Source organism: Leopardus geoffroyi, chromosome C3 (genome assembly GCF_018350155.1).
Source record: "Leopardus geoffroyi isolate Oge1 chromosome C3, O.geoffroyi_Oge1_pat1.0, whole genome shotgun sequence".
Lineage (NCBI taxonomy): Eukaryota > Metazoa > Chordata > Mammalia > Carnivora > Felidae > Leopardus > Leopardus geoffroyi.
This window is the reverse complement of record NC_059338.1, coordinates 6,107,122-6,122,013: the sequence shown is the minus strand read 5'-3', so window position 1 is coordinate 6,122,013 and position 14,892 is coordinate 6,107,122. Positions and strand designations below refer to the sequence as shown.

General features: G+C 41.8%; 1 protein-coding gene across 4 annotated transcripts in view; it reads right to left on the bottom strand.

Annotated features, from left to right (window-relative positions):
- ATF6 (activating transcription factor 6) overlaps nt 1-14,892 on the bottom strand; it is a 202,722-nt gene that overhangs the window by 149,361 nt on the left and 38,469 nt on the right. For all 4 annotated transcript variants that reach the window (XM_045456584.1, XM_045456585.1, XM_045456587.1 and 1 more), the window contains exons 8-9: nt 7,407-7,592; nt 6,200-6,291 (exon numbers count right to left, since the gene is read on the bottom strand). In XM_045456584.1, coding sequence (XP_045312540.1) covers nt 6,200-6,291; nt 7,407-7,592 — 278 coding nt within the window. The remainder of the gene's footprint in view (nt 1-6,199; nt 6,292-7,406; nt 7,593-14,892) is intronic.

The following is a 14,892-nucleotide window of genomic DNA, read 5'->3' as shown; positions in this document are numbered from 1 at the left end:
CCCTGACTTTCCAACTTCGACTTTCTGCAGCTTGATACTTTTAGGTGTTTCTCTTGTAAAAAAGCAAGAAGTTGAATTTTGCCTTCTTCCCCCTCCAGTCTGACAATCTGTGCCTTCTAAATGCAGAGTTCAGTCCATTTTCACATATTGTGATTATGCATAATGTTCTAGATTCATTTCTTCTATCACATTTTGGGCTTTCATAATCTAGTAGTTTCTTTCCCTCTTTTCATGCCTTTTTGGGGTTGAGTCTGTCCACCTCATTCAGTGATGTTGCTTCCACTAGAGTTTGAAAGCATACACCTCAACTGTATTTTGTTAGGGGGTAATGTAATTTAACAAGTCTAAACAATCAGCATCTTTACCTACTTCCCAAACAAGACTAAGAACTTTGAGTGTTTTAACTTTGATCACACCTTTCCCAACTTATCAGGTATTATTGTACAGAAAATTCTCCCACCTTGATGTGCTTCAACCTTGCAAGCTAAACATTGTTAATGTTTTAGATCATCGACTTTTTAAAATGCTTCATCCACAACTATTATTTTTGTTGTTGCTGGCCGTTCATTTCTGTGTCTCAAACCTTCTTTCAGTTATTTTCCTTCTTCCTGAATATGCTGACGCTTAAGATGGTGGGCCATTTATCTTATACATTATCCCCTCTGCGTGGATTTAGCTGTTTTCTCATGAGCAAATTAAGGGTATACATTTTTGGCCAGAATGTCACGTGAGTGTCATTGTATCCTGCATCACCCCAGGAGGTACAAGACCATCAGCATGTCTCCTGACCGATGTTACCTTGATTACGTGGCCATGGTAGGGTAGCCTCAAGTCTCTTGGCCCCTGTCATGGTTGCCATCTCCTCTGTTACGCTGTTTTGCTTCAGCCCTGTGTTCCCATTCGCTATGTCTTTCTCCAAAGGTGCCTATTTTGTTGTTTTAACCTGGTCATTGTTTTTATTAACGTTTATTCATTTTTGAGACAAGGAGAGACAGAGCATGAACGGGGGAGGGTCAGAGAGAGAGGGAGACACAGAATCGGAAACAGGCTCCAGGCTCTGAGCTGTCAGCACAGAGCCTGACGCGGGGCTCGAACTCACGGACCGCGAGATCATGACCTGAGCCGAAGTAGGACGCTTAGCTGACTGAGCCACCCAGGCGCCCCATGTTTTTCTATTTTGAACTTATCACATTTCTAGATGTTTTTTTCAAAATGTCTGGATCAATTCTGAGTCTTTGGTTTCTTCGTCATTCTTTAACTCCCTTTCTTATTTAATATAGTTAGCATTCTGTATCTGTTGATTCGAATACCCGTAGTCCTCAGAGTCTGACTCTGTTCTAACTCTTGTTCGTGGTGGCTGGGTTCCTAGCTGGTTTCATGAGTTGGGGGAGAAAATGGGATGTTGGCTCATGTTCAACTGGAACTGTATCTGCAGCAATTTTTTCAGGACGGATGTTTAAAGTGCCTTCCTTGAGGGGCGCCTGGGTGGCGCAGTCGGTTAAGCGTCCGACTTCAGCCAGGTCACGATCTCGCGGTCCGTGAGTTCGAGCCCTGCGTCGGGCTCTGGGCTGATGGCTCAGAGCCTGAAGCCTGTTTCCGATTCTGTGTCTCCCTCTCTCTCTGCCCCTCCCCCGTTCATGCTCTGTCTCTCTCTGTCCCAAAAATAAATAAAAACGTTGAAAAAAAAAAAATTTTTTAAAGTGCCTTCCTTGAGAAGAGTTTGCATTTGTATCTGCCGGAAGCCTAGTGGTACCAACACAGGGCCACTTAAACCAAATTTTTGGTTTGGTTTTTTGGGGTGTCACAACAGTAGTATAAATTCAGGCTCAAACCTGTACGAGTTAAGTCTGGTGATAATGAATTCTCCAGAAGACTTTTGTTTGTCTTTATGTCCACTCTCCTCAAAGCCAGTATCAAGACAGGTACTTACCAACACTCTCCCTCTGTGGTAGAACAATCTACTTTCCCCCCGTCTTTTGGCAACTAACAATGTCATGTTTTGGAAGTTCCGGCTTTATTTGGGTTTGGGAAGGGGGTACGGGGCTCAGGTGTGACTTCCTACTTTCTTTAGAACCCCAGAGCTTTCTTTCCTGTTGTCAGACTCTAGGCCAAAAGATCAGGAAATAACTCTAGGACAAGCACCACCTCCAATGTTAGCCTATCAATGCATTCACGTTACCTTAAATTTCTGACCTCTGAGAAGGCCTTACTTTGTCTTCAGTTCAGCCATTACATAAGAGCTTTGATTTTTTAATCCAGCATTTTCTGACATATTGAACTGCAAAGAGTTTCTCCTTACCTCTAGCCCAATACACTACCAAAAATACAAGCCCTTAAGGTTTCTTGGACAATGGTAGAGAAAAACTATGGCATTGAAGAGAAGGCAGAGTTTTCAGTGATAATTTTTAAAAAGAGACCTTGGTTAAATTTCTGGCCCTTCGACTATACAATAGGACTAATGTGGGGCTTGGTCGGTTAAGCATCCGACTTCGGCTCAGGTCACGATCTCAAGGTTCGTCAGTTGGAGCCCTGCGTCAGGCTCTGTGCTGACAGCTCAGAGCCTGAGCCTGCTTTGGATTCTCTGTCTCCCTCTCTCTGCTCCTCCCCTGCTCACACGTGTGCTCTTTCTCTCTCTCTCTCCCTCAAAAATGAACATTAAAAAAAAAAAAGTAGAATAGAACTAATGAACATAGACTCAACCCCAACGAGTAGTGAGTAAAAAGGGGGTTTCCTACCAATGCATACTTGTTCAGGTTAACCATTCCCTGCTGCCCAGAGTTACTACTTTCATGGACCACCCAGAGCGGGACAGCTCTTTGAATCGTGTGCCAGAAACAGCTGGTTGCCGTCTTCACCATCCACACAACATCAACAAGGTCAGAAAAATTAACCCTTTTAAAGTCTGTTTGGTTTATTTTCTTTTTCTGTGTGATGACTATTCAGTAACCGAAGATGCTTCAAACGAGTCAGTTTTGGTGCACGAAACTCTCTTACTTTCGATGTGAGATGTATTTACATTTCATCACCAAGCGCCTTCAGACAATGCTTAAGGCATACTTATATTCAGCAAACTTGTGTACTATAGATTTTCTCACTTGGACCCATACCTATATGGCACAGAACGTCAATGCTACATTGAACATCTGAAACCACACTAACAACTTTATTATGGAAATGTGGTCTGTTCTGAAAGAGTTGTTTCCTAAATTTAAAATGCTTTGGAAGTCTCTCATTAAAGTGTCTCTTTGGCCAGACTTAGTTTTGTGGGACTTGAGAGAAGCTCAGTTAGAACTCTCCGTCTTGCTTTTTTCCGTACCAATGACAACACAGTAACGCTCAAGGTGTACAGATCTACAAGGCCATAATGTGGAAGTCAGTCACCAAATACGTTCCAGGTGGTGCTAATAAGGTTCAACTGGGGAGTTTCTGCTCCTCTGGAAGATTCCCAGCCCTGAGCAGATCTTCAGTCTTGAAGTGAAGGGGCTGCAAATGACAGGGTCAATCAAGCAAGCTTCCCAGGACCATACGGGATGGAGCAGCAACACTGCCAACGTCGGGTGCAGGGGGGCCCGGGTCAGTCCTTCAGGCCGCTCGTGCTGCCCTCTCAGCTTTGATGCTTTACCATCCGTGCCAGACTTTCTCTAGAAGAAACAGTTCCTGGCTTTTTATGAGTTTCATGGCCAGTTTCTTTTCTCCTTTCTTCTTGGTGTCTGGACAAATCCCAACCTGTTAAGATACTTTGATATTTCTTCATTCCCTCCAGCTCTCTGTTGCTTTTCTTCCATCTAAGTCTTTTAAAGCATGCTTTTTTTTTTTTTAAACTTGAACACTTCCCAGATCTGCCCAGTACTTCTTGGCTTTCTTTTCCAAAAGCCTCCACGAAGAAACAGACACAGATCTCCTCTGGCTACTCCTCAGGATGTTCAAGTATTTGAGCTTTCTGCATTCTCAATTTTGCTGTTTGTACCGTCCAATTTTTTGGACACAAAACCGTCTTGATAAAATGGGACCATCGTCTGTCTCCTCCTTCCAAAATCAATCAATCCTCTGTTCACAGAAATGAGAGCCATCCCCCCACACACGCCCTTCATCCTCAGATGTAAAAATCATTAAGTCATCAAAAAACATTTTGTCTTTGTCTCTGGTGCACCAGGGTGGCTCAGTCAGTTGAGCATTTGACTCCTGACACAGGCTCATGTCATGATCTCATGGTTCGTGGGATCGACCCCTATGTTGGGCTCTGCACCAACAGTGCAGAGCCTGCTCGGGACTCTCTCTCTCCCTGTCTCTGCCCCTCCCCCGCTCTCTCACTCTGTCTCAAAAATAAATAAGTGAGGAGCACCTGGGTGGCTCAATTAAACATCTGACTCGATTTCAGCTCAGGTCACGATCTCACAGCTTTGAGATCGAGACCACTTCAGGCTCTGTGCTGGGCACAGAACCTACTTGGGATTCTCTCCCTCCCTCTGCCCCTTCCCTGTTCACGCACGCATATTCAAGCTCTCACTCCCTCTAAATAAACAAATATTTTTAAAAATAAATAAATTTCTCTTCCCCCCCCAAATCTCTATTAACTCATGAGGGCTTACAAAACAACACGTATCCCCAACCCCGTCCTCTTTACTGTTCATCAAATGCTACTGCATAAAGCCTCCGAGACTGTCATTATCAGAGTTACTGGGTACTTCTGTGTCCCTTCAAGAGTAGGCCCACATCTTTAGATGACATCTACGTAAGTCTTACTCATGCTACAGTTGTTTCCATATCCACTTCTTTTACTAGTCTATACTCGTATTCAATGTTTGCATCCCTGGCTCCTTACTCACTACCTGGCAAATTGTAAGTACTCTATAAATATCTGCCGGATGTGTGACTGAATGAATAAATAAGCACCTTATATAATAGCCTAGATGCGAAATGAGCACACAGCACTTGAGGCAATCTGGCAGACTCCATCATGATTCCAGATATTCATACCTTCTTTTTTTTTTTAATTTTTTTTTTTTTTAACGTTTATTTATTTTTGGGACAGAGAGAGACAGAGCATGAACAGGGGAGGGGCAGAGAGAGAGGGAGACACAGAATCGGAAACAGGCTCCAGGCTCTGAGCCATCAGCCCAGAGCCCGACGCGGGGCTCGAACTCACAGACCGCGAGATCGTGACCTGGCTGAAGTCGGACGCTCAACCGACTGCGCCACCCAGGCGCCCCACATACCTTCTAATTCTAAGGTATGAATTAGAATACTTAGACTCTAATAAATATATACCCACAATATATACTCTTTCTACATATATATATGAATACATGTTATATGTATACGTTTTAGATGTGTTTTACATAACTATATTTTTATATGTGCACATAAACATTTATGTGTTTAAAATGTATATCTGGTATATACTTAATATGTATATATATTTGTATAACTCAAAATAATCTACATGCCCATTAATAGGAGAACGGTTAAAGAAATTAAGTCAGCAGTTCTGTGAAGCCCTGAGGATCCCAAGATTCTTTCAAAGGGTCAGTAAGGTTCTCCCCTTTTCAACTACATACCTATGGGAATCTAGATTTTCTTCATTTATCTCAACCAAAACAATTTATCACAACGGATTGCAGTAAGAAACAGATAGGAGAATAGAGCTGGCTTCTATCAAGATTTTTGGCAAATATAAATAAAATAATGCTACTCCTCTCACTCAATTTTTGAGGGTCTGGAAAATAGTTATTTTCCATAAAAATGTTACTTATGTTTACATGTAATGGTTCCGTATTCTTTTTAATTCTTTTTTAATCTTTTAATTTTCTTTTTTTTTTTTTTTGAGAGCGAGAGACAGAGCATGAGTGGGGGAGGGGCAGAGAGAGGGAGACACAGAATCCAAAGCAGGCTCCAGGCTCCGAGCCGTCAGCACAGAGCCGGACGCAGGGCTCGAACTCTGCCTCACCACCAATCTGTTTAATAAGTTAAGGCTTTCTCCATTAAACGACATGATTTTTCCACTAGACTTAGGGGAAGAACAAGGAAGAGGAACGAGTCTTTCTTCTCCTTTCTTCTTACCTAAATATTGTCTCCGAGGAAAACAAAACAAATCTGTTTTTCCCTAGCTTATGACTAGAGGTGAAAACAATGAGAACTAAAATTTTTAGTGCTTGTATCCAAAATAAATAAACAGTGTTTGCAGACAAAACACACTCACTTCATGGGTCCATAGTTGAGCACTATAAACGCCAACACCACCATCACACAGATAGCTCTTCGTTTCGGATTAGGAACTTTAAGCCTCTGGTTCTGAAAGAAATAACCATGTCAAATATGGTTAAACTACACACTAATCTCGCAAAAAGCAACGGGTAAGATAAGCACACTCCTCTTCAGCAGTTATTAGTTAAATAATAATAATAATAATAATAATAATAAACCTCAAAGGTGAGGAAATGGTACTTTTCACAAGGCTAGAGCGCAGCCTTCTTAGTTCCCTGATGGTAGCAGAGAAAAACAAAGGAGCAGGAGAAAAGAAACATAGTGGCCACTGTTGCACTTTCCTCTTCCCCCCAAAAGGAAAGAATTCAACCATTTAACACTTCTATGGGTCTTCAAAGAATTTTCAAATACATCTGTAGTTTTTTTCCCCGTCTCTTAAATCTCCCGTGCGCTCAGGGCAAAACAGAGAACCCCAATGGAAGAAGCCCACTCATTGGGCACAGGCATCCATTCAGTTCCAGACAGCGTTGCAGTGGCAAATCCTGAAACTGCAGGTTTCAGGAACAGAATCAAGGGGAAGGTCGACTTTATCGGGACCAGCATGGCAACAACATGCAAAAAACATAATGGGGGTCAGGTGGACAGAGAAACGGTTTAAAATTTTATTTTGTATTTTCTTTCTAAAATTTGTTTTTAACCGTTTATATATTGAGAAACAGAGAGAGGACAGAACATGAGCAGGGGAGGGGCAGAGAAGAGAGGGAGGCACAGAAACCAAAGCAGGCTCCAGGCTCCGAGCTGTCAGCGCAGAACCCGATGCGGGGCTTGAACACACAAACTGGGAGATCATGACCTGAGCCGAAGTCGGACACTTAATCGACTGGGCCACCCAGGCACCCCTGTATTTTCTTTTTTAAACGGAAAGACCTGGCGGGACTACTGAAGGTCCTCACGGTGACTCACTTAGAAAGAGACGGGTACCCGAGAAACACAGCTTTTTGAACGCAGGTTGGGAGGTACAATTCGCGAGCTCCTTTTCCCAATGCTTTTATTCCGACTGCAAATGCTTTAGGGCTTAACGCACCCTCTTTTTCCTAGTACTCTTAGTTTACACAATTTAAAATGCACACCATTCCCAATGGCTTCTCAGGAAAAAAGAATGCTTGAACCCATCTTGTTGGGGCTGCGTCGCTGGCCCTCACCTCAGACACCACTTCGTCCAGCTGCCTCTTCAGTGACCCGTTCTCCTTCTTGAGCTTCTCATTCTCCGAGAGCGCGGCCTTTAACCTGGCCTCCAAGCCAAGCATATATTCTTTCTTCTTCTTGCGGGACTGACACGCGGACTCTCGATTTTTTATCATACGTTGCTGTCTCCTTAGTACAGCCATCTAGAAAAAGTTATAACGAATCGAAACATTCCAATTTTAGAACCAGATCAGAATAGACTGATTTTTATTTAACAATTATTTTTTGTTCATAGCAAAAAACAAACCAAACAAGCGACTAAAAAAAAAAAGCAAACGACTGTTACGTTTGCTTTAAAACATTATCTGTTCGAAACACAGGTTACGTTTGTTTTAAAACAGGTTTTAAAAATATTAAACAAAGCAAAATGAAATCAAATGGTTAAGGCCTTCTAAAACCTAAATGTGAAATGGTTTCTTCTGATGTTTTTCTAAGGCTTATTTATTGATCTTCCAATTTTCCCTTTAGAAACTCAGGGAAAAAAAAGAAAAAGAAAAGAAACGAAACTCAGAAAGTGTCCTGACATATACATATATGTACATATCCACACACCTTTAGACTCAGGCTCTGAATTGACTGTTTTCCAGAACCCTGTATCCAACTGCTTATAAGGCCACTTCTACTTGCAAAGTTACCATCGCTTCAAATTCAGTTCCCACAAACTGAACTCATCATCTCCCTCTATCTGGATTTATCTATCCATCTTCTCTCAGTCATAAATGCCTCTCAAGATATCTAGGAGGAAGTGACCATCAACTTATTTTTCCTTCATTCCCCATATTTATCCCCTCTCTCAACCCGATTCACTCACTAAATATGCACTGAGGCTATGCTAATGACCAAGTTGCTTCCCGGGACAGTGTTGTCTCACTTAATCTGTTCTCTCTATTCCTGCTGTCACCCTCCTAAAGCAGGCCCTCATGACCACATCCCTACAGGCTACTGCAATAGTCTCCCACATATTTTCAATGGTCTCCAATCTCTTCCTGTCTACCATCTGCAAGATTAGTCACCCTGCAAAACAACAACAACAAAAAACCTTGCTATTCTATTGCAAAAACAAGCTATTCATGCATCATAGTTGGCCACCTGTTTTCAAGGCCTTCCATGATGTGACCACCCCCCTAAATAACCAAACCTTCTGCCCTAACCCAACAACCATTCAATCCACACCCAAATTCTGATCATTTGAGGCTACCCCCCAATCTCCACACACACCTAATTCATTCCTTTAGTCATACCATCTACGCCAGTTTGTAATGCGGTCTCCTCTACTAACCTAAATCTCAGGGTCCTCCACACTGTGCTTATGCTAAACCATCTTTCCTGAATGTCTTACGCCCTTATAATTTGGAAAATATACCTGAACACTTTAATGTTCTCCACTGTTTCGGGAGTGTTAACTCTCTCTCAACCTCAATTTTTTACATTAGAAGCCAAAACTATGTAATTCTACGTTTTTGCTTACTACCCACAATATCTTCCATAATCACAACTTACTGAGAAAAATTATTTGCGTCACATTTTCTAAGTGAGAACTTATGGAACCTATTTGTCCATAATGAACTAACAGCATTAGTCTAATTTATTTGAGGCAGAGGGTGAGGCAGCAAAATTAAGTCCATAAAAAGCACCAAATAATATTAAACTGATTATTTTTAAAGTACACAGATGACTGAACTACTGACTTTATAGGTTTTGTAACTGACTTTAAAAAATAAACGTTCCACTCTGTGGCATTCAATGGTTCAGTGAGACCAGTAAACAGAATTAAATAATATTGATTTCTTTTAAAATAATAACACAATTCCAACCCCACACAACACTTCCTCGAAAGAGCCAAAGCCAATCTCCCTGCACCAAATACTGTCAACAAACTTTCAATCAGAAGCTACAAGGGGAAAAACAAAACAAAACAAAACTACAGGAGATGTCAAAAGAAGGTGTTTTTCTCTTTTTTCCTTCCTTTACTGAAGCTTCATAGGAATGCTAACTTATGTAACCATCATCGGCAAACCTTCCCTAAGGAGTAACCATCCCGCTCTTCAGTAACACGGTGCACACATGCACACACGCACACGCACACACACACACACGCAGCCGCGGCCAAGCCATGATGGATGATTCTTCACCACGTCAAAGCAGTCTCTGGACAATGCCACTTTGTTCAGTCTACTGTTATTCTTAGTGCTCTTCATGGTTACTGAGAAGGCCAGGGTCCATAATTAATACTTAATTCCAGAGTGCTAAAGTATACAGAACACTGAACAAGCACATGAAAGAGAAGGTTCCCAGATGGAAGAGTTTATACTAACGTTAGATAAAAGGCAACCTTACTTTAAAGGCTAATTAATCTGCGGAATTTAGGGAGGCTTACAGATGGCACACCATTTAATAAATTTCAAACAAGGATTAGGAATTTCTATAAACAATAAAAGCACCTGCACATTATACAGCATGAGAGTTTCAAAGGCTGTCAGTGCACATGCCTCATGCTAAAAAAAATGAAAACCACCTGTGGCCATTCATTGCTTCCCAGAGAAAAAGATACAATAGTTCCAAAAATAAACACTCAATACTACCAATAAACACAAAGGATAGAGAGTAAAAATAAATGAAACCCACAGGAATTGCCAAACATAAGAGTTCCAACTTTACATCTCAGCAAGCTATCTTCAGCTATTTGAATGTATAATATTTAAGTTATTCTGTATTTCCTAGACCAAAAAATTATGATTTTCAGACTACACACACACACACACACACACACACACACACACACACACCCATGGTGTTTGTGTTTCTGGTGGGGGGTATATTTTACAAGAAAAATTACACTGTAGTTATTACTATTTTGTATACTGATTTTTGCATGAATGTATTATGATCATCTTTTTTAATTTATTTCTTTTGTTCATTCTTTCTGAGAGAGACAGAGCACAAGCGAGGAAGTGGCAGAGAGAGAGGGAGGGAGAGAGAGAATCCCAAGCAGGCTCCACACTGTCAGCGTGAAGCCCAATGCAGGGCTCAAACTCACAAAACGTGAGATCATGACCTGAGTTGGACACTTAACCACTGAGCCACTCGGGCACCCCAGATGTATTATGATCAGCTTTGACATGCAATGAGAATGCATGGTATTTCAGTTATCTTGATGTTCTATATCAATCTCCTCCTGTTGAAATTATTACAGTTTTCGAGATTCTTTAAAATAAGCCTCCTCATCGGATCCACTGTTGGAGAGTAGACGTGCCACAGCTAGAACTTAGAGCAGCTGACTCTAAGCCCAGCACACACAATCCCGGTACATAACAGCACCACACTGCTTTTTATACCAAATGGGAAGTCCTGAATCTCAACATGGCACCCTAACCTCGTGAACTCCGTGCTTACTTTCATTATGTACCTGTTTGAAAAGGAAGGCTATGGAAACACCTGTATCTACAATGCTTCATCTCCTGTGCTAGCAGTCTGAAAACATAAAATCAGTACTCTGGCTCATTAATCAATTGGCACATCTCACTTATGGGCTGTCAGATGCTTTAACAGGACTGAAATGAGCGAAGAGGTGGTCAGTCCCTGCTTCTGACCATCCGGCTTCAGACAACTCTCCCATCAAGCACTGTGCTTAGAAAAAGAAAAAGGAAAAACTTCACAGCTATAAAATACTCTCCCTTTAGTGCCACTACACTGTAAAATAAGGTGTTGCATTATTAAACGAACATTTGACTGTAAGAAAGACTTGTAGAAAAGAAGAACTTTCACAGATGAACATGTACTTTTGCTTTTGAAGGCTCCGCCAATTTGAGTCAAAATTCCAAATCCGTTTGCATTTTGTTTTTTAATTTTAAAAGTTCACGATCAAGCAATACTATATTATGTTCTTATAAAAAAAATAGACCATCTAGACCTTTGATTCTGTGATGTTGCTAAGAAATGAGCTTCAAAGTCCTGTATGGCTATAAATCAGATACAAAAATAGGATATTTTAATGCTACAAAATACATTCCAACATCTCGCACAAACTCAAGCCAGATCAAGTACTGATCACCATGGATGAAATCACTGGCTTAATGGGTGCCATTGCCTTGGTTCTATTTCTAATTTCGGTGAATCTCTCCCTCTAAACTGATACCTAAAGCAGAAACGGTCACTGATTAACCTCTTCATCGTATTAGACAACCCAATTTTTCCATTAAATAAAAGAAGAAAGAAACTTTGTCTATTTGAAATTGATTTAAAAGCCAATTTCTAATTTATATAACACACACATTTTATAACTCACACGTTTCTAATTTATGTAACATATATTACTGCATATCACAGTAAATATACTTATAAATACATTCCAAAAAAACGTGTACAGCTAAAATCATTAGCAAATTTAATTTGTGGCAACTTTATTACTATTCCTTAAGTTTTTTTTAACATTTATTCATTTTTGAAAGGCAGGGAGAGACAGAGCACGAATGGGGGAGGGGCAGAGAGAGAGGGAGACACAGAAACAGAAGCAGGCTCCAAGCTCCGAGCTGTCAGCACAGAGCCCGACGCGGGGCTCGAACTCACGGACCACGAGATCATGACCCGCGCCGAAGTCAGCCACTTAACCGACTGAGCCACCCAGGCGCCCCACAACTTTACTTTAAATATTCAAATCAGGGGCGCCTGGGTGGCTCAGTCGGTTAAGTGGCCGACTTCGGCGCGGGTCATGATTTCACGGTCTGCGAGTTCGAGCCCCGCGTCGGGCTCTGTGCTGACAGCTCAGAGCCTGGAGCCTGTTTCAGATTCTGTGTCTCCCTCTCTCTGACCCTCCCCCGTTCGTGCTCTGTCTCTCTCTGTCTCAAAAATAAATAAACGTTAAAAAAAAAAAAAAAATTTAAATATTCAAATCAATTAAGTATTCTAATTTGATTTCTCTTGGGAATCTTAAGAATACTCCCTTTTGGGGGCACCTGGCTGGCTCAGTCCATGGAGCCTGTGACTGCTGATCTCAGGGTTTTGAGTTTGAGCCCCATGTTGGGTACAGTGACTTAAAAATGAAAACTTCTAAAAAATAAATAAAAATAAAAACTCTTTTAGGGGCACCTGGGTGGCTCAGTCAGTTAAGCTTCCAACTCTTGATTTTGGTCATGATCTCATGGTTTGGGAGTTTGAGCCCCACGTCTGGCTCTGTGCTGACAGTGTAGAGCCTCCTTGGGATTCTCTCTCACCTTCCCTCTCTCTCTCAAAATAAATAAATAAACTTTAAAAAAAAAAAAAGGGAAAAAAGAAAGAGGGACTTCGGTAGCTCAGTAGATTAAGCGTCTGACTCTGGATTTCGGCTCAGGTCATCATCTCATGGTTTCATGGGTTCGAGCCCCACATCAGGCTCTGCGCTGGCAGCAGGAAGCCTGCTTGGGATTCTCTCTCTCCCTCTCTGCCCCCCTGCCCCCACTCACACTGTCTCTGTCTCTCTCAAAATTAATAAACTTAAAAAATAAAGAAAAAACTCCTTAAAAAAAATATATATATATATTGGGGCGCCTGGGTGGCGCAGTCGGTTAGGCGTCCGACTTCAGCCAGGTCACGATCTCGCGGTCCGTGAGTTCGAGCCCCGCGTCGGGCTCTGGGCTGATGGCTCAGAGCCTGGAGCCTGTTTCCGAGTCTGTGTCTCCCTCTCTCTCTGCCCCTCCCCCGTTCATGCTCTGTCTCTCCCTGTCCCAAAAATAAATAAACGTTGAAAAAAAAAAAAAATATATATATATATATATATACACACACACACACAATACTCCCCTTTTTCTCATAAAATTGTTCAAAACAGAAAAGGGGAAACTTTCCACTTATACTACCTGTACTCTTCTCAATCTCATGACAGAAAGCCAAAATTTCATTTTACTCCTTCTATTAAGTTGTGTGTGTGTGTGTGTGTGTGTGTGTGTGTGTGTTATACCCAGTTCCTGGTCACCAAAAATTAAATAAAGCAGCTTCATTACTGGCCACCTGAGCCATTTAATTGGCAGAGTCAAGGCAATAATCTTCAACCTACCAACTTTTATTTTTTTAACGTGGAATGCCTTTGGACAGGTAGTATGATTTCACGAGTGAGAAAAGGTAACAGATGCAACCCCTGCTAACTGCAGGCCCGCGCTGCCCTACGCAACCGCCTGTTCTGAGCGAAGGGGCAGGACCGGCAGAAGGCAAAGGCAGAAGCGTCCACCAGATGCTCTCAGGCAAACCTGCGCAGTCGGGCACGGCCTCCTGAAGGGCGGAGGACGTCCTACGTACAGGGATCATCAGGGATCCTCGGAGCAGTTTCCCCTGCTTCACACGGCCCCAGAAATAAGGGGAGCAGCCACCTAAGAGTAACAGTAACTGAAGTCATCAGATGACAATACAGTACCGGAAACTGGTGTCCTTAATTCTTACTCTAGGACTGCAATGAAGTAACTGGAAGATCTTAGAAGAATCCTTTCTGCTCCCAGGGCCCGTTTTCACGGCAGTAATAAAAGGGGGTTAGACCAGAATGGTGTTCTTGAACCTATTATAACCCAATAGCAAGTAGCATGATAAATTTAGTGGGTCATAAGAGACTTAAAAAAAACTTGACAGAAAAGCACAGGATAAAATAAAAGGAAACAGAATGCTTTAAATGTAGTAAGAGCTTACTTATTGTCTCCCTAGACCGTGTGTGTTGAGAAAGATGTAAAACACATTTCTTACTGTGGACTGTGGACAAAAACTTGAGAGCCACCCCGTGAATCCCCTAAAGGTCTCATTCAATCTAAAACCAAAACGGTTCCAGTACTGATGCTAACCACCCATACTGAACTACCGCATGTCCCGGAAATGACTACTGCATCATAAGATACGGATAAGACTAACTTTGCTGTCGATTTTGAGATCACCAAATTGTTCACCTAAGATCAGTCTCTATACTTTGTCTCTCAAGACTTACAACCACCTGCTGAAAATTTTTACAAATTAAGAGAATACATTTGTAGAGGGAGAGAAAAGGCAGCAGCAAGTTTTAAGACGTAATAATTTGAAATTCATGCTGCATCAGGGCTGCGTTGAAAGTAAAGCCCCGTTAATGGAGCACAGAGTAGTGACAAGAGCACTGGACTGAGACAAGGCCTAGGCTTGAATCCTAACGCAGCTGGAGCAGGTCAGATGATTAGGTGAGGATTACACAGCGAATGGACACGAAGGTTCTTTGTAAACTACAATGTACCACACATACGAAAGGTTCAGTAAGGGGAGCTGCCCTGCAGCTATGAACAGATTGAGTGAGGAGGCAAAAATTCTGAACTCCATCACCAATGTGCCTCATAGCTGCTCAGATAAACTGCGCAAATAAAGCAATATTGAAAATATCTGCCCACAACCCAGCTCCTATTTTCAGATTTTAAATTTTAAAAATGACTTACGAAACAAAAACAGACAAAATCTGGGAATCACCTT